Source organism: Myotis nattereri (genome assembly GCF_964212035.1).
Source record: "Myotis nattereri genome assembly, chromosome: 9".
Classification (NCBI taxonomy): domain Eukaryota; kingdom Metazoa; phylum Chordata; class Mammalia; order Chiroptera; family Vespertilionidae; genus Myotis; species Myotis nattereri.
The window spans coordinates 20,992,151-21,017,170 of record NC_138084.1 but is presented as its reverse complement, the minus strand read 5'-3'; the positions used below and the strand labels follow the sequence as shown (position 1 = coordinate 21,017,170).

The window sequence follows — 25,020 nt, the reverse complement described above, 5'->3', positions numbered from 1 at the left end:
AACCCAGGTACATGCCCTTGACCGGAATCGAACCCGGGACCCCTCAGTCCGCAGGCCGACGCTCTATCCACTGAGCCAAACCGGTTTTGGCTATACTAAAACTCTTGAGTCGTATACTTCAAATGAGTGAGCTGTATGATATATGAAACCTGTAAAGCTGCTTTTAAAAAATTACCTCTGCAGAATGGGGTCCATGCACCAGCATTTTTTTAAGCCTCCAAGTGTAATTAATTGGCTGTCAGGGCTGAGAACCTCCACCCCCTGATGGTTACTCTGGAGATTCCAAAGGTCCAGGGGGCAGGAGGCAGGTGGCTTGGCTGATGAGCCCACTCCATCTGAAGGTATGGGGAAAGTCTGGGGCTGGCTCAACTCTCACTCACCCAGGGAAGAGAATTCCTGGAAGGCAAGAGTGTCTGCCAGGACGCCTGACATGTCCACGTACCCTGTGGCCACAGCAGCTGTGGGGTGTCACATGTAGTTCTGGCTCCAAACTTTTAAGAAAAGATTGACTGTCTCCTTTGCACGGAGCAATGAGAGCAGTCTGGGGAGGTGGGTGGCAGTTTGTGCCCCGTAACCTACTATATACACCTTGTTTCCACATCTTTTAGGTGATTTTTGACATATTTGAAGAGAAATGTCCCAAAGAGCTAAACTAGGGTCAAACACGTAAAAATTGGGAAGACATGCCAAATCCAGATAGTATCTGCCTTTCTGAACCTTAGAATGTGCCTGCCAAGAAAAAGAGACCATGTCTGCGTTCCTTACAATTACATAGACAGTCGGGAAGTGAGAGTTGATGACGATGGTGATGGGGTAGCAGAAAGCGGACAGGACAAGAATGCTGCTGCCAGAACATTTTGCCTCAAAAGCTGTGAAGAGATGCTGTCTTTGCCTGCTTTCGCCTGCCTGCAGCCAAAATGTGACTTACACACTTTCCAGGGCTGAGGAATCTCTAGGGACAAAGCAACAGGAATACGAATTATTTTAGAGTTCTGCCATCAAAGGGGTAGAATTAGAACTCTCCTGTCTTGGCAGTTGATCTCTGGATGTTTCTGGGTTCCTGGAGGGTGGAAGACATGGGGGATAGATGTCATTCAGGATACTTGTCCCAGGAAATGAAGTGCTGTGTCATTCAAAGGGAATGACATGGATCTCACAGCCCGATGCAAGCCAACAAACGAAAGAAGCAACCAGCAACAAGAGTGTTATCTGCCAAATGTGCCACTACATTCTTCAACCAGGTTCACGAATCAGAAAAACGCTGAGCTTTGCCTATTGGCTCTTGTGTCTACAGAAGACAAACACACAATGCAATTCCACGCTGTGGAAATCCTGCAACCCAACACTCTTCCCCATGTGGTCTGCCCAAGACACCAAGTACAACCAGTGGGCTCAATGATGACTCTCTCTAGGTAGGTAACGGAAAGCAAGTTGGTGGTCTTGGAACCATCCACTAATAGAGGTAGGAAAGTAATCTATGCCAACCCCCATTCTTAGCGCCTCTAGCTCATCCTCAGCAGGTGAATAGTGACAACTATTTCAAGACAGTCCATTCTATTTTGGGAATGTTTTTATTGTTAGGAAAAGCCTTTCTAAACCAAGCTGAAATCAGTCTCTTCATTTCTGTCTCTTGAAGAACCACAGAGTGAGTCTTACTATTTTACAGGCATCTCTGTCTATCTACTCTGCTCTATGGTAAAGTTGGCCTTGAAGACAGAGACCAACTTGCTTCTTTCTGTATCCTCTCGACTTAGTGTCTGACGTAAGGCACATAGTCCATAAATGTTCCACAAGATGGACCGAATCTAACTCCTCTTCCACATGACAGTCCTCCAGGTATTTGAAGGCAGCTCTCCAGGCTACAGAACTGTGGATCTCTCAACTATTGCAACATGAAATGGTATCTAATTCCTTTACCATGTGGATCCTCCTCTTCCTGATCCCCTTCAGTTTGTTAGGTGTCTCTCAGAGTGTGGGCTTGGGGTACTCCAGACGAAAAGTTCTATAAAGGAGTTAGGACACACACACACACACACACACACACACACACACACACACAGCCTTTGGAATCAAGAAAGGAACATCTATGCATAAGACTGGAGAGTACATGCCTCACCCAAAGGGGCTCCATTTCAAATTTTTCAAAATCAACATGCTAGTCACACACAGTACAGTGCATCAGGCCTACAGGCTTCCAGAGCCTGCGGCTTCCCCCCTCAATCAGGACAGAGCAGTGCTATTTACACACCTGAGAGCACAGCTTCCTCGCACTCAGGTCACAGTGGTCCTCCTCAGCCAAATAATACCTCCAACCACAGCACCCACCTAGTATGAACTGCAAGCAAGGCAGGTATCTCCAATCTTGAGCTTGAAGACAGGATTTTTTCAAGCTTCAATTCAGGACTACACATATATCCTTCAAATTTCATTCTGTTTCTTTCAGCAAGTCATTCCCAACTGCTGAAATCTTTTTGACTCTTGATTTGGCTTCCAATCATTTGCTTTCATTCCTCTTTCATGTTATCTCTACATTTGAAAAGCAGCTTTTCTGTGTTTTCATAAGAGAAAAGGATCTTCCCTGCTATTGTTGGGAATTATTGTATTTACAATATGTACAGAAGTAAAAGAATTTGAGAAGGTTCTAGGGGGAAACTGGAGGGAAGACATCATAGAGAACCTAGTCATGTGTATGGGGTCCAGTCCAACAGAGCATAAGTCATCAGCAGGAGTTAACCTGAGACAGAGGCTCAGGAAGGTGGTGGTTGCCATTGCAACAACAGCCACTGTTAAGAGCCGGCTGCTAGCTTGATGACCAAGTGAAGCCAAGCTTTACCCCAAGAGAGGCCAGCTTTAAAAAACTTCCAGTTACTCTGCTGTGGATGAATAAAATAGGAGTGAGGGTAGGATTTCTAGAAGTCTGGAACCTTGAGGCCTTCCAAAAAGGGCAAGAGGCTACTAGCCCAATGAAGAGAGTTCTGGAACCAAACATGCACCTTCCACATAAAGGAATCACAGAGCCCTGGACAGTTGTGGGGTAAAAACTCATCATGCCCCAGAGATGAAGGAGTTATCATTCATGGAACTGATATCAGAAAGAAGGGTTTAAAAGGAAGTGTGAATCCACTGACCAAGCCACTGAAAGACCCAAATCTCCCTTAGGGTAGAAATGCATGTAATGGTTTGATCCACCTTTATATGCAGATAATGAGAAGCAAAGTAAAGCAAGCCCAGAGCGATGCACAGTGAGGCATGAGACCCAAGCCTGAGTAAAGCTGGACTTTCTTAGGCTAAGAAATCGGTGCTTTGAAAAATGTTTTCATGGTTTTCTGTTTTATTGCCTAGTAAACGTCTCTCTGACAGGTAAGGTACTTGTCCAGATGAATGAAAGGGAAAAGGGATTTGATGACGCCTTGGCCAACATCATCAGGGGGATCACAGTGAGGTGGAATGAGGGCAGCTGTGGTTCAGAGAAGAGCTGGTGGGTCTGGTGGGGTCTGGTGCTGGCAGGCGAAGGTGTGGGGAAGGGGGCTATGAGTAATGGGACAGAGCACGGCACTAGAAATCACTTGCCAGCTTGATAAACATGCTTAAGAAGCCCCGTTGGGTTTGTTGTTTAACTATGCACAAATCATTCATCTAAGTATTTAGCCCATAATTCCCTATCTTGCCCACAAGGACATCAAAAGTGACTATCAAATGTCTTTTTTCAATAAAGACCCATTATATTAGGAGCCTTCCACTATGAGACAAGTAATTCTACCACAAAAAGAAATAGACCCGAACACTGTTTTGTATGTGGTTAAAATACGTTAGTTCCTAATGATCATTTTCTTTCTACATGCTCCCAAAGATCTGGCCTAATAACTTTCCCAGGAATTCAAGCTAACCTCACTGCTCTTTAGTTTCCAGAATTCGCTGTTGTTTTCTTCTACTTGAAAATTACGACATTTACCTGTCTTAACTCTCTTGTCACCTCTCTTATTCTCCATGAATTTCCAGATTATTGGCCCAGGGGCAAATTTATTTTATGTCTTTGTTAAACTAATCAGAATATGGATTTGGCTCTATTTTTCTTGAAAGCAGAGCCACAAACTCAATTAATCTATAGGAGCCAAGTAAGTAAGAAAAATAAATGAGGACGGCCCTGGAGGCAAGATAGCACTGAAATGGAGAGGACAGCCACACTGGCCGCCCATTTCCTATCCAAAGGAGGTAACCAGGACTCCACTCTATCAGCCAAGTACTGTCAATAATTATGAACCCAGTATTTTCAGAGCTTTTCATTCTCAAAAAACAACAACACAGAAATCTGGATTTTTATATGAGATCACCTGAGTTTTCAATTGTGGCAAATAACTGAAAATTTATAGAATCATTGTCAGGTCATATAAACATCCTCTCGCCTAAGGACCACCAGTTTGCAACCTCTGCTTTAAAGATTGAGCAGTGACGTTTAAGCTGCAAACTGGAAAGTTCCATCTTGATTCTGCTGTCTCCTCCCACATGGCAACGAAGTAGAGGTGAGGCTATGCCTGATTTCTTTGAAAACTATTAGAACCTTCCAAACCCTAGAAAACTTGAAAGGATGCTATACTTGTACAGCAGGAATGGTCGGTGGTGTTAGAGCAAAATCCAGTGGTTTACCTCTAAATTTCACTGGCCTACTTAAAAGTAGGTGTACACACTGAAATTACAGATAGAAAACCATAGTCACTATGCAACTAATTCAAATTACCACAAATTTGGTGGCTTAACACAAATCTATTATCTTACAATTCTGGAGAGGAGAAGTCTAAAATCAGCCTCACCATGTTAACGTCAAGGTGCTGGCAGGCCTATTTTCTTCTGGAGTCTGAGGGGAGAATCTCTTTCTTTGCTTTCTTCAGCTCCTAGAACTCACCTGCATTCCTTGGTCCCTTCTTTGCATCACTTTGACATCTGGCTTCCTTCGTCATATCTCCTACTGCTCTTCTATAATCAAATCTCTCCCTGTCTTCCTCTTATAAAGATACATTTTGTTTAGGGACCACCAAGATAATCCAGGATGATATTCCCATCTCAAGATCCTTAACTTAATCACACATGCAAAGTGCCTTTTGCCACATAAGGCAAGATGCACAGGTTCTAGGGATTAGATCCTGGATGTCTTTGGGGGTCATTATTCAACTCACCATACAAAGGAAACCAGACTTATTCTTACAGATACATCTGAAAGAGCTAAATGAATCTGGATCCTTTCTCTCTAGACCAGTAGTTCTCAACCTTCTGGCCCTTTAAATACAGTTCCTCATGTTGTGACCCCAACCATAAAATTATTTTCGTTGCTACTTCATAACTGTAATGTTGCTACTGTTATGAATCATATGTAAATATCTGATATGTAGGATGGTCTTAGGCGACCCCAGTGAAAGGGTCGTTCGACCGCCAAAGGTGTCGCGACCCACAGGTTGAGAACCGCTGCTCTAGATTAACCTGAAAGACTAGCCCACAAGAACATGGGTTTCTCGTCTAAAGACCCGTGTTCCAGGCCCACTTCTATCATGTATTTGCTCTGTGGTCATGGGTGAATCATCCAAATCTCCTATCATCTGTAAAATGAAGCTAATAACCTATTTCACAGATTTATTTCAAAATCAAACAGGTAAGCTATGGGGAAGTAAATTTTAAAATCACTCAGCAACCTTATATCAACAAAATGTTGAGGTCAATGATTACATGTGATAGGTGACCAACAATCACAAAAATATTTCTTGTATGCTTCTTTGAAGCCTGATGATTGAGATCTATAAAACTTATATAGTTTTTATCCTCAACACAACTCCAGGAGTTGTGAAGGTATATCATCTGAGGCAAATGACTTAACTTCCTCATGTAAAATTAGAAAAACATGCTCTCCCTGTCTCTCCCCGTCACTATCACTATTTTACAAGAGCAAATGAAATGAGGTGAGTAAAGCACGATGTTTGGTACATGGCATGCCCTCAACGAATGTTAACCATTACTTACTGGTATAAACCCCATTTCATTGCAAATAATACTGAAGTTTAAGGAGAGACTGAGTTATTTACCCAAACTCAGAAAGATGGCAAGTGGTAGAGATAGGGTTTGAGTGCAGGTCAGCTCAGCTCTTCTTCCTTCAAAAACTAGGGAGACAATTCTGGTTTTGTAACCCATGCTGGGTCCCCATCTAATGATATTTGAATGACTCCAAGCTCTTTTCTCCAGGGGTATGAATTAAATTCAGCCAGTTGAAGTTTTTAAAATGTAGTGGAAATGGAATAAGAGGGGGAGCAATGAGGAGGGGCAAGTTCAAAATATTTGCTCTTTAATATGCTTCATCTTCTGTTCTGAGGCTCAATATTTATCTGGTATGAAGAAAGTGCGAGGCACACTGATGGAAATGGTCCACTTGTGTGTGTTAGAGCAGTCAAAACGGAGCATAGCCCTGGCCAGGTAGCTCAGTTGGTTAGAGAGTCTTCCTGATACACCAAGGTTGTGAGTTCAATCCCAGTCAGGGCACATACAAGAAACAATCAAGGAGTGCACAAATAAATGAAACAATGAATTGATGTTTCCCTCTCTCTCTCTCTTAAAGCAATACATACAAACATACATACATACATAAAAAATTTTAAAACTGAGCACAATTTTTATTTTTAAAAAAATCTTCCTACCTAACTGGGAAAGTAAGCTAAGCAGAAGCATACTCTTGGTGACTCCATTTCTGGCGGTGGGTGTGGACTGTACATTTTCCAAAACAGCTTAAAATGCATTAAAATGTATCCTGAGAAACTGTGCTTTTCCTAGACAGCTTTAAAATACAAAACCACTTGTCCTTAGAAAGTCTGCAAAAAGAGAAAAATGTTCCTCATATAACACAAATTATGAGCCTTCTTCATGCTAAAAACTTGTACACTGAGGTTTGGTCCAGAAAAAACTTAGCGTTTGAAGAGTAGCTTCTTTAGAAATGATTAATTTTGATATTCCACAGGCACAAGAAGATTAATAAAAAGGAATTGAGGTTTAACAGATGAGGAAAACCAGAGCTGCCCTGAAATCCCTTATCAACAGAAGAGATAAAAAAAAAAAAAAAAGAAGGACAAGGAGCATTTTTTAATAAAATTAGCATTTGATATGAATATTCAAAAAGGGAAAACCTTGGCCTGCCATTTCTCTCTTCACCCCTTGTCATTGGCCAGGCAGGCAACCCCCCATCTTCACCTCTTTCTTCTCACCTCTGCAAAGTTTATCAGATTGAAGGAAAGCACCTGGGAAAAATGCACTCTTGTGTCTCAAAAAAAAAGGAAATTTACCAATCAACCCCTCTTCTCACGCTATTCTTGATTCTGAGCTGAGGCACATATATCAGACACTTAAATGTCTGATTTCTTTTGGTGTTGAAAATACCCTTTGCTGCAAGCCAGTCTAATGTGCTGCTTTTGAGGGACATGAGCAATGGAAAGCCATGCTAAGAAATTGTGCCTCACGATGAAGACAAACATACCACCATTTCTTAGTTTTCATATCAATAAAAGGAACCCAGCCCTAGCCGGTCTGGCTCAGTGGGTAGGGCATTGGCCTGCAAACTGAAGGGTCCCTGGTTTGATTTTGGTCAAGGGCACGTGCCTGGGTTGCAGGCTCAGGTCCCCAGTAGGGGGTGTGCAGGAGGCAGCAGATCAATGATTCTTTCTCATCATTGATGTTTCTGTCTCTCTCTCCCTCTCTCTTCCTCTCTGAAATCAATAAAAATATATTTTTTAAAAAGGAACTCAAGTCTAATCAAGCCTCTAGCTCTAAGTACCTGTATATAGGAAACACAAGAGATAAGTAGACGCCCAAAGTTAAAAGACTTTAAGAGGAAGCAATCTGCCAAACCCAGAATCTGGGTTATTCTCCTGGCCTAGTGACCTGTTGTCTCCAACGAATCAAGAGATGAGAACACAAGAGGGGCAGAGGGTGAGAGGAGCAGTTACAGTATAAAAGAGAATTAAAAGAGGACAACCAATAAAATAAAACAAAACAGTAAGCCTCTGCATAAATGCTCACCATACACAAGGATGAGCCAGAGAGTGTTGTACTTGAACTAACCAGTCCTAGAGGACTTAGGGCCCAAAGAACCGGGACTTCCTCGAGGAAGCCTCATTGACCACACACAATGCTTAGTTTTAAAGCTTTAGTGAATGAAAATATAATTTCCCTGTAGCCAGAGTAATTTCAAAACTTACTTTCATATTCATTTATAAGATCCAACTTAGGGAAATGAATAGGTAATGGATATCCTTTTGCAGAACTGGTGGTAACCTAGCACAGGTACCTCTAGCTCAACATGAATGTTATTTTATTCTTTGCCTGAATATGATAAGTGAAGGACAATATTCAAATAAAATTCACAACTCTGCACAAATATTATCAGCAATGCCATCTAGTTATTCTCTGTGTGTAATTTAATCTTTTATAGTGGGAATATAACAAATCAATGGTACATTAAAAACCAAAAGACTATTCTGCTCCTGAGAATATAAAGGGAGAGAGCAAAAGATGATGTTTCTTTCCCTAATCCAACATAGAATGTAAACCTAAAAATAAAACAACCATCTTACATTTGATTGGGTTAAAAGAAACCACGTAAGTAATGCCTCTCATCTGATAATTCATAGATATAAAAGTTCCCCAGAAGTGCAGTCTACAGAAAAAAACCATCTACATTTTTACTTTAAAATATGTTTACCTTTCTCCTTCCCTCAGGTGTTTCATTTCAGTTCAGGGCTCAAGAAAACAACGCAGTTTTTACTTTAACAAAAACAATATATTTTGTCAATTTTAATTTAAAATTGCAAGATGGTAATTATTCTAACTATTGTACTTTGTTTTGTTTTGTTAATCCTCACCTGAAGGTATTTCTCCATAGGTTTTTATATAGAGTGCCAGAAGGGAGGGAGGGAAGGGAGAGACAGAGAGAGACACATCCATTGTTTGCCTCCCACACGCATGCTCTGACCAGGACCGAGGATCAAGCCTGCAAGCGAAGATGTGCCCTTGTCCATAATCAAATCCGGGACCCTTCAGTATGCAGGCTGACGCTCTATACACTGAACTAAACTGGCTTGGACTAACTATTATACTAAAATTTCTGATGAACACTTTCCCCATGGGCTTTAGAAAGAAGGCTTCCCCCATCCCCTGCTCCATCCTTCATTGATTATCTATCCAGGTCTCATGCATATCTATGGCATCCACCTCCACAACATATCTGGAGAAAAGAGGACTCACTCCACTTTCACTAACTCTGACTTTTTAAATTATTGGGTATCTCTTGCTTTGACCACTCCATATCCATCCCACCTTCCTCTAACACAACACTTCTTTTCCTTTCAGGGAACCACCCCTCTCTAATTCCACCCTCAGGCTCCAGGGATGAGTACATATGTAAGGCCTGGCCCATCAGATCACTGCATTCTCTAGTTACATGACCTAATCCAGGCCAATCAGAGTTTTCCCTGAGTTTTTTTGATGGAGAAGAACCATCAGAGAGCGGCCTTCTTCTGGAGGTATTTTTGCCTCAATAGAGACAGTCTGCCTGAGAAGGCAGCCAGCACAAAGCAGAGACAAGAGACAATGAAAATATCCTAATGACACTGTCTGAACCCTTGAATTCAGACATGGGTTTTTTGGGTTTTTTTGTTAATCCTCACTGGAGGATATTTCTCCATTGATGTTTAAATAGAGTAGAAAGGAGAGAGAGAGGGAGGGATACAGAGAGAGACACATTGATTGGTTGCCTCCCCCACGTGCCCCATCCAGGGTGGGGATGAACCTGCAACCCAGTACTCACCCTTGACCAGGAATCAAACCTGAGACCCTTTGGTGTCCAGGCTGATGCTCTAACCACTGGACAACATCAGCCAGGGCTGGACATGGAGTTTTTAAACACAATATACTAAGCTGCTAAATTCCTCATTTGACCCATGTCAGTTACAATGGGGGGCTCTGCTACCTTCCATAGAAAAAGTCATGATTAATATGTAATCTAAAAATTATCTAAAGGTAACTGGATTTATTTTTTCAGCAAATACATCAAAACATGATACCTGTAAATGAATACTGGTCCTTTCAAGGTATTACCTTTTGGAAGATGCCCACTTGTTCCAACCATGCTATTATTACTAAAACCTATTTTTTATTCCTCTTCTGAAAGTTTTTTTATAGTCACAGCTCATATGTCTCCACGTCCCATACAGCCTAGCCATTGGCAACTATTTAATAGGACACAGGCTGAATGGTTAATGGCCTGTCAAAAATGCTTGTATAAATCAGCCCTTATGAACCATCAAGATTTCCTCACCATTGAAATGGTACATAAACCTCCCTCAACTGACCTTTTTCCTCTTATTTCCACACTCAGAGCAGAGCTAAGAGGTATTTTCAATCCAGTTTCTCACAACAGGTTGGGGAAAACACAATCCAAAAAAATCCACAATGTTTACTGGCCCCTACTATTGGAAAGAATATTTTTAGGCATGACTTTCCTTCCTACTTCAACACATACACACATAGGAACTCATGTTCTCATAGATCACCTCATCAGACCATGTAAGAAACATCTGGATCTCCCCTTATAACGTGGTCTGACATTGAGGTGCTAATTCATCAAAATCCCAATTTTATCTAACTCAAAGCTTTGCCCTATGGCCAGAGACAGTTGTTAGCTCCACCCCAAGAATAGGTGTCCCAAATCCACATAATAGATGAACCCTGCATTTCACACAGCAAAGATGGAACAGGATTGTTTCATCCTGAGTTCCCAAAGGCTCCCACTCAGCCGGCTCACACATTCTTGAATCAGAATAATTTACTCAACCATGTTCAATTACATTTTAAAATGTCCTCGCTAAAAGCCCAGCATCAAGCACAGAGCTCTTAAGACTGAGATCTCTCCTGCTTCTCAGTTGAAATGGAGGCTTGTAGGTATGAAGGCTGTGTGCATAGTCATCTTTTCTGCAGGCCCCAAGCCCTCCAAACTGATGTTAGTAACATAATGTAGTAATTCAAGGTGAAGAAACAAAGAAAAACCTATAATGTATCCAAAGGAATCACACTCTCAAAGAGATTTTGTGGCCAGAGGCATGAAAACGGAGGAAATTCTAAATAGGGACATCTGACATAGAATAAAACTTGACAATTTTTTGAGAAATAACATGTTCTTGAAGAAAGGATTAACATTTTTTTCAAAAGTCAATGTTCTCCAAAATTAATTTTTAAACCTGCTGCAATCTATTCAAAATTACAATTAAGACTTTTAAAATAAACTTATTTCAGAATGATTTTAGATGTAAAGAAAAATTTCTAAGATAATACCTCACATTAGTACAATGCATTTGTGGCAATTAATAAGCCAATATTGACCAAGACTTTCTTTGAAATTAACAAAATGAATCTAAAGTTCATCTTAGAATAAACAAGACACAGTAGCCAGAAATAGTTTGGGGAAAAAACACAAGTATAATGCTAGGGAACTATCAGATATTTAAACAGACTATAAAATTATAGCAGAAAAAAACAGCCTAATACTTGGCAACAAGAGCCAGACTGAGCAAAAGAAACGATAAATTAAATAAATATAGGATGAATTAAATATTCAAATGTAAAAAGTAAATTAAAAATTTATCAATAAAGAAGTAAATTATTTAAAAATATTGGGATGGGGAAAAATCTTTCTCGCCATGATATAAAAACCAAAAACTTAAAATTACAAAACATAAACTCTACTCTGCCATTATTGCTCAAAAGCAGCCATAGAAAATACATAATACAATTACCCTTTTTTGTGTGCATGTGGTAAGAACATTTAAGTTTTATTCTCTTAGCAACTTTCAGGTATATAATACATATTGTTAGCCAGTCACCATTCTGTGCATTAGATAAAGTGATAGAAGTATTAACTAACCATTATTGTGTTAATCATTTTACAGGCCACTATTGTTGTAATCATTTTGCAATATATGCATGTTTCAAATAATCACACTACATCTTAAACTTACTTAATGTTATATGTCAACTGTATCTCAATAAAGGTGAAAATACGCATAACAAAAGATACATGAACTGATATTTACTATATAAATAAACTTTTCCGACAGAAAGAAACATTAACAGAGTTAAAATACAAAACAGAAAAAAAGATGTGCAGTAAATATGAGAAGCAAAGAATTCTTGTAAATCAATATTGTTACTAGATGAACTATCCCAGTTCCTAACTAACTAGGAACCTGCACTTGCTCACAGAGCCTCTTCTCTCTCAAGCACATTATTCCAGCAATTCTATCCCCTCCCATCATCAGTGTTATTATGTTTTGGGTTTCTTGCCTCTTCTTGATCATTTTCATCAAAAATCAAATATGAGGGTACTTCTTTCTAAATATAAATAAATAGCCAGGACAGTGTGGCTCAGTGATTTGGTGCTGACCCTTGAACCGGGAGGTCACGGTTCAGTTTGTGGTCAGGGCTCGATCCCCAGTAGGGGGCATGCAAGAGGTAGTCAATCAATTATTCTCTCTCATCATTAATGTTTCTATCTCTCTCTTTCCCTCTTCTTTCCTCTTTCTGAAATCAGTAAAAACATATAAAAAAGTTTAAATATAAATAAAATAAAGCATGATCCTCTATCCCCATTGAGCTAGAACCCCACTTCTTCCCTGCCTTTGGCAGCAAAACTCTATGAAAGTGCTGTCCCATTTATCTGCTGCTAAGATCTCTTCTACCCATCTCTATCAGGCTTCTTCTCTCTAATCTTTCCAGAGGCAACTGTAGTTAATAGATTGGTAAATGTTTCCAGAATTTTTTCTCTACAGTTAAGAACATACTCCAATTTGTTTTAAAATGTTATCTCTGGGTGTGAGATAACAGATTCTTTTCTTCTTTATAATGTTTTGGTACTGTCTGAATCTTTTAAAAATAATAAGCCTGAGTTACTTCTATAATCAAAGGGAAAAAGTTGTTTTCATTTTCAATAAAGTCACCCTCTTAGCCTTAAGAACACCACATCTGTGGCTTCGATTTTATTTATTTTTAAAATTTATCTTTATTGTTGAAAGTATTACAGATGTCCCCTTTTTTGCCTCCCACCTCACTCCCATCCCCTCCCCAGGCCTTCCCTGCACTACTGTCTGTCCATAGGCTATGCATATAAAATGAAGAGTTATAGATAAATAAAGCCAGAATAAATGGACTTGTTTGCTTTTAACAGGGGAAAAAACCTACTAAAATATACAGTAGCCTTATTTCAGAGAAGCATGTATTTGGATGACTTTTTATGAGTGTAGCTTCTATATCAGTGTTTTTCCAGCTAGAAGTGAAGGTTTTTTTCTTGGATAGACAACAGAGAGGAGGGTAAATGGTGAGTAGAAGGTCTCAGAGAGACTGAGTTGAGATCACAGACATGAGAGGTCCAAAAACTCCTTTAGTTCATGAAAGATACCTTCCACTCGCTTGCTATACCCTCTCCCCCTCCAACACACGTACACACGCCTCTACCAACAGATTGGAGTCCTCGTTAACCCCACCTCATCTTCCTGAGCTGAATCCACCATGTTCCTCATTTCTAAGTTCATAACCACCTTCTCTTTCTCTCTTTCCTGCTTAGCTCCTTTCTCCTCTTGATCTGAACAAACCTGTCACTTTTCCTCACCTTTACAAGACAAAATAATTCCTTGATTTAAAATGAAATAGTTAGTGTGGAGATGGTAAGTCTATAAAGCCCAAAATATTTTTCAAGTGAAGTATTTTTTTTAAGACATTGACAACAGTTTCAAAAAGTCAGTGAAGGTTGAAACACAGAACATTGCAATGGCCTGTAGATTATGCATTTGCTGAATTAGATCTAGCGGATCATCAACTGTTATAAAAAAGAAAATGACACAAAATGTATATGTATGCAGGGAAAAGGTTAAAAGCATATGCAACATAATATTAATAGTAGTTTCACTGGGCTACTGGAGGGAGTGCTAATTTCTTCCCTTATATATTTGTATTTTCTAACTGTTCTATAACCTACACATATTTCATACCCAATTAAACATTAAATACATCAATTGAATATATGCCTAAGGAGAAAAGGGTGGGAAAGGTGAACAATGAGGGACGAGAACATAGCAGCAGGGAAGTGAGAAGGGAAGGAAAGGAAGCAACTGAAGTGGTCCGCTCTGAGAGGAACAGGGGACACAGCTTCTAAATCAGCCTCCATCTCCATCCTGCAAACCCAGGAGTCCCACGCTCTGGTCTATGCCATGGCTAACAGGCCCTAGCCAAGGCCCATGCAAGGCAAAGAACTGCCTGCATACCGGCGTCAATGTAACCATTTATTTAAAAGGAGAACTTAACTTCTTGTTGGGGGTGGAGGAGAAGGAGGACACTCCAGAATGCCGGTATTGCCCAGGCAGGCGTGGCTCAGTTGGTGGGGCGTTGCACAGAAAGCTTGCCGGTTCAAGAACACACAGAAAGTCTTTTTCAAGGAGTAAAATGCACGTACCCGGGTTGTGGACTCCATCTCCGGTGGGGAGTGGGCAGGAGGCAGTCAAACAATGTTGTGCTCTCTCTCGCATTGTTGTTTCTCTCTTCTCCCATCCTCTCTCTCTCGAAAAATCCATAAATTATTCTTTTAAGAAATGAAAAAATAGAATGCTGATATTCACAGAGCTGCTTCTCTCCACCTTTGCTTTTGCATCGCAAGCTCCAGGAGTCCCTGAAAAAGCAGGCTATGTATTTTCAAGAAGTAAATCTCTTGGATGAGTACCTTATGTTCATAGAGGGAAGGTGCCGGGCTGTGTATTGGAACTCCCGGCCAAAGAAGACAGCTATCTCTCTTGGCACAGGTTCTCGGGGATGAGACCACGTCTAGCGGGGATTTTCTCCAGATTCGACAGCCTTGGCCCTACCCAACCACGCAGCCTCGTTTGCACCATACATCACTCGTCACGAGTCTTTCGTTTTTCCTTTCAAGCATCCACAGGTCAAACACTGTATGTTCCCAACCGTCTGGGAGCTTCTTGGGCCAGGAACGGGACATTCATTTCGCTCAGCACTCCTTTAACATTTCTATTGTGTTCGATTTCCCACTCCCCCTGCCCATGTCCCTGGAGAATAACTTCTTCCTTGTTTTAAAAACTTGGACCACAGTCAAGGTTGATGTGTTTCTCCACTTTGCAGGATATTTTCTTCAGGAGAGACAAAACAGAGGCTGACAGAGTAGCCAAGGCTTGTGAGCGGCCTTAAAAAAATCAGCAGCCTTATTAAGAACACACAGAAAGTCTTTCTCAAGGAATAAAATGCAGATGACACAAGGCACCATAAACGGAATTATTCATAAAGGTGGACTGATCCTCAGAAAGGGTCCCCGGCAATGCTTTCTCTGAGTGGCCCACTTTAAAAATCTAATTTCATTTGTTTATGGGTGAGGGAAAGGGTCAGAGTTAAGAGAGTGGTTTCATAAAGTATCTTCTCTTTGACTTAAAATTGAAATACAATATTCTCCTGTTGGAGGTAAAACTAATTCTGATCCCAATGGGCATGGGGAGATTAGAAAACGAGTAGAGGGGAAAAAGAGACCAGAGTAAATCAGTGGCAAGAGTATCCTCCCTTCCCCGTTCTATCATGGTTTCATCTCATCTTCCCCACGCTCTCCCTCAAATCCCAGCGCCGCCCATGAGAACATCGCTGCTCCCTGATGTCTAATGAAAGACGCCTCCGTGGACTTGTTAGGACGTGAGGAAACAAGCCTACTCTTTTTTGTATAAAAGTAACATTTTCAAGGAAAGAAGACATGAACAAATATTTAGTGGGGGTTAGCCTGAAGTACATGATCTTTTAATAAAAAATTGATAATGCCTCATTTTTATGAGCCATGTGGGAATTCTATCTTTCTTCTCCAAAACATGAGTCAAACCTCCAGTCTTCCTGTCGTATATCTACCATGTCACCATGGGTTTTCTTACCACTGATTTCAAATAGTGTCAAGACACTAGTTATGAATTAAAGCAAAAGACGATTATTTCTCTTTATTTTTCTTTATGAAATATCTCTTCTCAAATGTATTTTCCATATTAACAGTGTTTGCATACCATGACCAAAGAAAGTAAATTTGGTATCACAGAAAATAATGACCCCTACCCAGATTATGTCTCCTCCCCCTCCCACTCCCCTTCCCCCCAGAAAAAACGCCAAACATTCTACTGGAATAACAGATTCAGTTGAGTCCAGTTCTGGGATATTCATGGGCTCGGAGGAAAGAGCTAAGGAGTCATTCTCTTTAAGAGTTAAAAGAGGGGCAACCTGTGGGTCATGCCACATCAGTGGCTTTAAAATCAATCTATACATCACCACCAGCATTTCAAAAAATGATATGGAATAAAGTAGAAAATATCAGTATGTATAAAAATATCAGCATGCACAGCATGGTGTAAGGGTAAGTACTGATTTGTGAAAATCTGTGTGTGGTGTGTGAGTGTGTGTGTGCACTCACACTCATGTGTATATTGGATCTCAGTGTAAAAGGTAATTCTACTGTGGTCACAATATAAAAAGCTTTAAAAAAAAAAAAAGCTCAAGAAATTCTAATCTAGGGTCCAGAATCTGGAGTCAGACAGAGGTGGGTTCCAACATGGCCCTGCTACTTACTCCATCTGTGGACTTGGTTAGGTGGCTTAATCTCTCCAGCCTCCTCACCTGAAAGATGGACGTAACCATAAACCTAGGATTGTCATGCGATCAAAAGAGCAAACATATGTAAAGCCATTGACACAAGGCCCCACAATGTTAACATCCATCCTTAGATAAATGCTCAATTCACAAATGCAAGCAGACATCAGTTAATTTACACTGTGCTAGGAAAGGACAAATCCAGTGTGAGAGATGTTCATCAATTAGACACTTGTACACCTTTTGTACTCTCCAAAGAGTTGGCTCTTCTGTAGGACTATCTATGGGGGCCATTTGATCCTTGTGAGACAGCTCTCTGAAGTTAGTATTCTAGAAATACATTCGGATTTCGGAAATCCTTTTTCAGCATGTAAGCACCAAACCAATGAAAAAAGTTCTGCTGAGTGTTATCTTTTTCTTATGCAGAACTGATAAAAACAAATTATTCACATTTTGTGCTTCATTGTTACAATATAGCTTCTGACTCTCCAGCAAGTGACTAATATCACATGTCTAAAGACCTTCAAAGATATCAGAATTATCTCAACTATGGAAAGGCCCAGATTCAAATAGATGACAAGATTCCTTATTTATAAATTTTGTAACTAAGCAAAAGATGAACAAACAAAAAAAAACAAGCAAACTAACATACTCAACATACAGATATTTTTTAAACGGTAACATACACACTTCACAGTCAAGTTCTTTCTATTCTTGGCATTTAGTTTGTGGAGTTACTGAATTCTGAGTGAAGAATAGGAAGAGATCCAGAAAGAAAGAGTGAGACCAAGAAGCCAAGAACTATAAGATAGTTGAAAGTAGGCAGCGGATGGAATGCTGAAATTGTCAGCAGCCTCTTGGATGCAGGTAGGGAGAGAAAAGTGTCAAATCAACAGGAAGTTTCTTATTTTTGGGTCCAGAGAAAGGAAATGGAGATTTGAATAAAAAAGAAAAATTGGGGGTGAAAGTTGATGAAAAACAACTCTGCTGATTATTGAAGGATTATCCAAAAAAAATAACTGAGCCCAAAAAAGGATGAGGAGAGGGAGGCCAGTTCGGGTGTTCAAGCAGAGAAAATGAAATCAAAAGATATAGTAATAGAAATTTCCCAGGGTGCAGGCTACAGGATGTTTGGAATGAAAAATTCTTTACAGAAAGTCTGGTCATAGACTTGGGGTAAAAATTAAGTTCTCCCTTAGAGATTTAAAGATAAATGGAGAAAATGCAAGTGAAGTATGACCGAAAGATTTGATTGATCTAACAGGAATATATGTAATGCCACGAATCTAGTATTTTATGAAACATTCACGAGGAAATGAGAAGGGTTCCTACTGCATCATTCTAAAAATTGTTTTCCAGGAGTATGTTGATGAGAAATGTCACCACCTCCATTTTCATCCACAGCATACTCTCGATAAATAAGAGGACGCAGAAAGGGAGAGAGGTTTTTCCCATGCCAGTGCAAGGATAGCTACCCTGATTACCCAGTGTCAGTCCTAACTCCTGCATCGCCCCCAGGCACCATCAACAAGGCCTATGCATTTGCCATCATCGCATTTTCCACTCACTTGCTCTGCCCTTCTGTCCATTTCACTGAGCTGGAGCTCCCAGCAGCAACTCTAGAAGAGAAGAAGAGGCGGGGGGTGGGGAATGGAGCATGCATGGCTCTAAAAGCCTCCCAGAACCCAGAATCCAATGAGAAGTCACTAAATACACAGAGATGTGAGGCTAGCTGTCTAGTCCAGAGTGCTGAACTAAGTCCCCAATCCCCCTGGAGCTGAGGGTGGGGTGAAAGGCCCCACAGGGAGGCTGGGAAGAACCTGGGCTTTTGGAATCAGATCTGGGCGTGGAATCTCAGCTCTATCACTTCAGACAGCGTGAACTTGGGAACCTGAGCTTGATTTACTTCTTTGGAAAACAGGGTAACAATACTAGGCCTCATACTGTTGTTAGGAAGATTAGATGAGGTGGCCTAAAAGATCACCTGATATACCGCAGGAGCTTGATGACTGTCATATCCAACTGCCTATCAACTCAGACTTGCTAGAAAACTGAAAGCAACCAGGTTTGAGAACTCTGAGTCTGGACTGTCCAAATCATCATCTCTCAAATATAAATTTAGATCCTGAACTTTGCAAACACAAAGCATTTTTTGATAAGCTAGAGCAGTAGTTAACATCTGTGATACCACTAGCAAAACATAAACATTAAATGAGGTTGAATGGACACAACTTTGAAGAACTCTAAAAAATTCAAAAGTAAAGGCCACATTAAGTTCTCCAAATATTCTCAACTCCCTCGTTCCAGACAAAAATATCCCCTATGTCTATGCTTGAAAATTTAATACTTGAACACAACCCACCAACTGGGGGTGGGAGAAAACACCTTGATTGTACAAAGAGCCTTGCCTATTCTTCTAAAAATGTACTCTTTTCATAACTTATAAGCATCCTTAAAATGGTTCAAATAGGTATAAGTTTCTGTTTAAGGAATAGAGGAGACCTTACCCCTTTAGTGTGGCTCCCAAGTTCATCTGATTCCAGGTCATGCATTCAAGCTGGGAGGTCATCTGGTATAAATTGTCACTGTTAGAAAAACATCCAGAGTTAGAAATGCATAGTTACAAAAAATAAAAATAAATGTGCCATTGTCTCTTGAAACAGCAACGGAGCTTTAACTCCCCTTTACAGTGGAAGCCTCCATGTTTTCCAGAATGACAGACCACAAGTCTGAAATAATTTTCATTTCACCCCACTGATCTTTTGCACAGTTATTCACTTCACACAGCAGAAAGGATGTGAGAGTAATTTGGAAGCCTTTAAAAAAAAACTTAGTATAGAGTGAATGTTGAAGTTTCTAAAGAGGTATTAAACCTTGGAAGGGAAGAGGCTAAAGGGAGTGAAACTTTGAAAGGCAACACAGGCTGGATAACTCAACATTAAAGTTAAAAGCCTGGAGCTGAAAGTAAAAAGACAGCAGATTAATTATTCGTGAAAAGGCCATTAAGTTGTTTTAATCAAAAGGATAAGTATCATGTGGATTATGAGGGCCTAAACGTCAGAGGGATGGGTGATGGATGGTCTCAAACTCAAGGACGTGACAAGGAAGAGAAAGAGGATGAACTATGCACCACGAAAGGAATCATTTTCTATAAATTTTTTAATCCTGGTACAAGTTAAATGGAGCATTTTTTCTAAAAGCCTCCAACCCAGTTTTATAAAGCTGGATGAGGGAAAACAATGGCTGATCACTTACATTAAGACCCCAAAGGAGAAATACATTATCATGTAAACCAATCAAAAATTGTTCTCTCCCTTTTACTTTGCACATACAACTGTTATGAACATCTCTATTACATGTGCTTTTAAACATTACTCTAAATGCCTTATAGAAGAGCTATCACAGCCATGCCCTGAAATAACACCCCAAAGTATCCTGCATGTTTGACTCTTTTAAGCATCTTTATTACAGGTTTTTTAATTTTCATCAATTCATTCATTTTCTATTTATCTCATTCCTAGAAAACTAGAAGATAAATCAAAATTCATTCATTTTCTATTTATCTCATTCCTAGAAAACTAGAAGATAAATCAATCATCAGGCATCTCCTAAAATATCCAAGCTCTATTAAGAATGAATTTAGTCCTGAACTGAAATGGTTAATTATGAAATGTGAAACCCAAGAGATGAATGGTTTGTTTGGGAGCCCTTGGTCCAAACACATTACAGACATTACAGAACACTTTCGCTCCACCTTCACGGCAGACTGTGAACAAAGGGTAAGAAGCTTTCAATATCTAATGTGCGATATCAGATTGCAAATTCTGGACAATCTCCGTCTTGTCATGGCATTCCTTTGGGTTGCCTTCATCCATCGGGCCGGGGCAACACCAGTTTAATTATGAGAAGGTTTAGTCAGGCCAACCAAACTGGGAAATTACAGCAACTCGGAATAAATGAATACTGTGCTCTCTCTTGGCACAGCTTGATAAATCAAGGTAGAGTACATCTGCCTCTCATATAATCACTCTGAAAATTATTTTGAAGATAACACAGGATAAGGAGGAAATCAGAGTCCAGAAGTGAATTTTACATATGAAATGAGAAGTGACTTCAATCTCAAAGTATGTGTAGTTTCATTAGTCAGTGTATGTCTGGACCCCATCATTCATCCCCATGTCTGACTGGCTATTATGCTACTACAATATCCTACATATCAATGAGAAAAAAATGATTAGTTTCTCCTGCAGCTTCCCGGTTTGCAGCAGCGGCCGGTGCTGGTCTGTGCCACTACATTTCTCAATTCCATGAATTCTTGCTGTAAGGCCAGTGTAATTAATTCCTGAAGGACCCCAATTTTTATTAGAAGTGCCAGCCTGCTACATTTAAACACAGGAGAGTTTCTTGAACTTTCTTTGGGTTGACAGTTCATTAATAAGCAGCCTCCTCCACAATCTCTACTGGTTTTTGTTCTCCTGCGCCTTTTCATCAAGCAATCCATTTATTAATCTTGCCATTAATCTCAGGCAACAGGCATTGTATTCCCCAGGCAGCTCTATATATTTGTCACTAATTTTTAAAAAATTGTTCACCAGTTGAATCACTCAGCTCCAGCTGACAATTTTCCTAGGCCCTATAGGGATGTGTGATCTTTCTAAAATTATTTCATCCCTGCATAAAACTAAGAAAGTCCTAATTTCTAAGAGGGCTGAGAAACAAGATGAATGACAGAAGTTTACACATATGGGTTAATGAGTCCCAAATATTGTTTAGGAATTTTCTCACAGAATTAAAATCCAATAGATTCCTAAGGGTCTCTGTATGGAAGTACCTCAATGGGAAAATATTTTAAGGACATTTTCTTGGCCCCCCAATACCTCAAATACAAGGTATGTCTTACCATATAGGTATCTTCCTAGTAGGTGCTTAATAAATATATTGCCCTGTCCAATATGGTAGTCACTAGTCACATGTGACTATTGAGCACTTGGAATATGGCTAGTGCCACATGTTGAAATAAGATTTTACGCCGAAACCGGTTTGGCTCAGTGGATAGAGCGTCAGCCTGCGGACTGAGGGGTCCCGGGTTCGATTCCGGTCGAGGGCATGTACCTGGGTTGCGGGCACATCCCCGGTGGGGGATGTGCAGGAGGCAGCAGATCGATGTTTCTTGCTCATCAATGTTTCTAACTCTATCTCTCTCCTTTCCTCTCTGTGAAAAATCAATAAAACATATTTTTTAAAAAAATAAGATTTTACTATATTGAGTTATATAGAATATTTCAAAATTAATTTCACTGTTTTTTTTAATTTGGCTACTAACAAATTTCAAATTATGTATTGACTTGCATTATGTTTCTGTTGGACAGTGTTACTCTGTAAGTTTTAGAATATTGAGCAAATCAATTCAGTTCTTTGCACCTCAGTTTTCTTATCTGTCAAATGGGAATATTAATCTCAATCAATCTAACTTTGCAGAGATGTTGTAAAGCTCTAATAATGGTTCTTGGAGGCCTATACAGATAAAATATTTTAATTTTATGATCATACAGGTTTCAGGTATGGGTTTCTATATGATCATATTAACCAAAGTCACCCCAATAAATTTAATAAAAAAAATTAAAGCAAACAAAAATATTTTAATTTTTCTAACCTAACAAATTTTGCACAGCACTTCCATACATCTCGAATATTCTTCACAACAGTTTTACTGGTATGTGGTAGTTATAATTATGATTCCCATTTATCAGAGGAGGACCTGGGCTCAGAGAAGTGCCTAGTGCTGACTTTCCTGATGTCCCTACCTCCACCCTGCCCAGCCCCTTTGAAAGCTTCAGACATCATTTGGCCTCTGAGCCTTGTCCTCTCATTGCCATTTAAATAATAGTAATAATAATGTAATAATAATATAGACAAGAGGCTGGAAGTGAAAGAAACATACATAAGAAGGTATCATAAGCTATTTTATCTCCAGAAAGTGACAAGATGCAAGATGCCCAACACATCCTCTTGAGCTAACCAAGGACAGTGTGCCAGTAGGAGCCCAACTTCTTGATTTTAGTGGTCCTAATACCCCAGCTTACAAATCCTCAGAAGGGGAGAGAAGGTGGGATGGGAAGAAGAACTTTCAGAAAATCCCCCAAGCTACTAATAGGTTTCCTGAGGCCAGCGATACGATCACAGCACAATTTCAACCACATCCTGCCTTCTCTTGGCTGGGAGTCCCCAGCAGCTCAGTCAGTAGGCTTGGCTGGCACAATCTTTCAACTGGAAGTCAACGACAGCAATGACAATAACTGCTGCTGGGGAGAGGACAAAATATGAACTGGAGCTAAAAATACTGGGCCCGGGCATGCTCAGGCTCCGATCTCTCTGGGCAATCGGTCAACACCCAGCTCTCATTATGAAAACCCACAGAAAGAGGCAGCACTGGTCAAAGAATATACAGCCTCTGACAAATAGTGCATCTAATTATTAAATAACCACTGTAGGTGTCAACCGCCTCATTCCCAGAGGAGATCAGATAAGCAGGTGGTTTGGCTCAGAGCGACCACAGTGGTCACGTAGGCATTTCAGCTCCCGGTCTAACTCTGTCTGTTCGGAAGTGAACTCTGAAATTGCAGGCTGCCAAAATATATTCTGAAAGTCATGCTGTCCTTTATATTTTTGTAAGTGGGTCTTTTTTTTTTTTAAGTTACTTGTTTCCTATGAAAGAAATGTTTGAAGTTGGAGGCAAAAGAGAGAGGAAAAAAACTTCTATAACTGGGATTAATGCAAGCTGGAGAAAAATAAAAGGAAGTCCGTCCTAGCAAAAAGGGGAACTTGAAAGGAAATCAGTAGTAGATCATATAGAGTTTATTTTGGCCTGGACTGCAGTATTACTGAGTTCTCGACCTCTGCACAAAAAGAAAGGAAGAAGAAAACCCTCAGCTATTATCTGGACTGAACCTCCTCCACTCTTCAAATGCATGTGTAATTCAAGTACATTTTCATCTTTAAGTGTGTTTACTATATTCAACAGAACAAGGTAGAAAAGTACCTATCACCACTGGAATGGAACCACTGAACCTGGTTGAGATTGGAGTTACCTCTGCCAGATGTTTGCTAGTTGGTAAAGTAGCATCTTTTTTCTCCATTACAGTTTACATTCGATATTATTCTGTATTAGTTTCGGGTGTACAGCATAGAGGTTAGACAATCATATACTTTACAAAGTGGTTCCTGTGGTATTTCTTTCTAGTACCCACCTAGCCCCAGACATAGTTATTACAATATTATTGACTATATTCCTTATGCTATAATTTACATCCCTGTGACTATTCTGTAACTACCAATTTGTCAATTTGTACTCCTTAATCTCTTCACTTTTTTCACCCAGCCTTCCCAACCTCTCTGAAAAGTAGCATCTTGGTAGAAGAATTTCCCCATAGGATGATATTTTTTAAAGCCAAATAAGAAAATGGCGACTATAACTGGCATTCGTGATCAGAATTCCTAATGTTTCCAGCGTTTGCTATCATCGCTCTGCCCCACACTGACAGAGAGGCCTCCGTGGTTTCACCTGTACCTGATAACGAAGGCTCAAGAACCAGACTTTCCCGCTGCCCTTTTCCTGAGTTCTTCCCTCTGAGGCGCCTTGGAGGCTGCCAGTTGAGAAATTTCTGCCCAGCAGGCCATGGTGAATAATTATTTTACAGTCAATCTCTTGGTATTGTAATTTCTCTCAAGCTCACCAGTTAACCAAAGAAAAACCCACTGGGGATTCAACTTCTATTAATAAACACTTGGTCAGCACAAAAGTTGAAGGAATATTTGAAACTAGATTTTCCTCTCTCCCTGGAGACATGTCCAATGCAAGCCCTTGGCTTTGATAACACTGCCAACCAACCACCCAGGAAACCATTCCAGACTTTCTACCTTCATGCCTACCTATGTGGGAAACATATGCCAGTGTTATCTAAAGTGAAATTTGCACACCATGTAAAGTGTACTTGGAGACACCCGTGAAAAGATACAGCACTGATTGGGCTCAAACTGTCCTCTGATCTGTGTCTAAGTATAAAACTAACCTAATGGTGGGTTGTGAACTTCTCACAGACCTGGATTCCCCAGAAAACTCTATGGCTGCTAAGAAAATTTATCTCCTATGAAAGACAATCTACTGGTAAGGCTCCATTGTCAACTTCACCATTTGTGAATCATCAACAGTCAATTAAAAATTGTCAAATCATCAATGATTGCTTCCCAAATTGCTAAGGGGCAAAAGGAAACATTCTCATTTATATTAGTAGCACAATTGCTAAAGAAGAATATGCAAATGACACATAAAAG

General features: G+C 40.1%; 1 protein-coding gene across 3 annotated transcripts in view; it reads right to left on the bottom strand.

The window, feature by feature from the left end:
- The window catches only part of WT1 (WT1 transcription factor), a gene marked incomplete at both ends in the record, with an annotated part of 50,210 nt that overhangs the window by 11,994 nt on the left and 13,196 nt on the right, over positions 1-25,020 (bottom strand). For 2 of the 3 annotated variants that reach the window (XM_081099474.1, XM_081099475.1), the window contains 2 exons: positions 18,258-18,308; positions 19,197-19,274. In XM_081099474.1, the coding sequence (XP_080955600.1) occupies positions 18,258-18,308; positions 19,197-19,274 (129 nt within the window). The remainder of the gene's footprint in view (positions 1-18,257; positions 18,309-19,196; positions 19,275-25,020) is intronic. The other variant, XM_081099476.1, reaches the window with a different exon arrangement.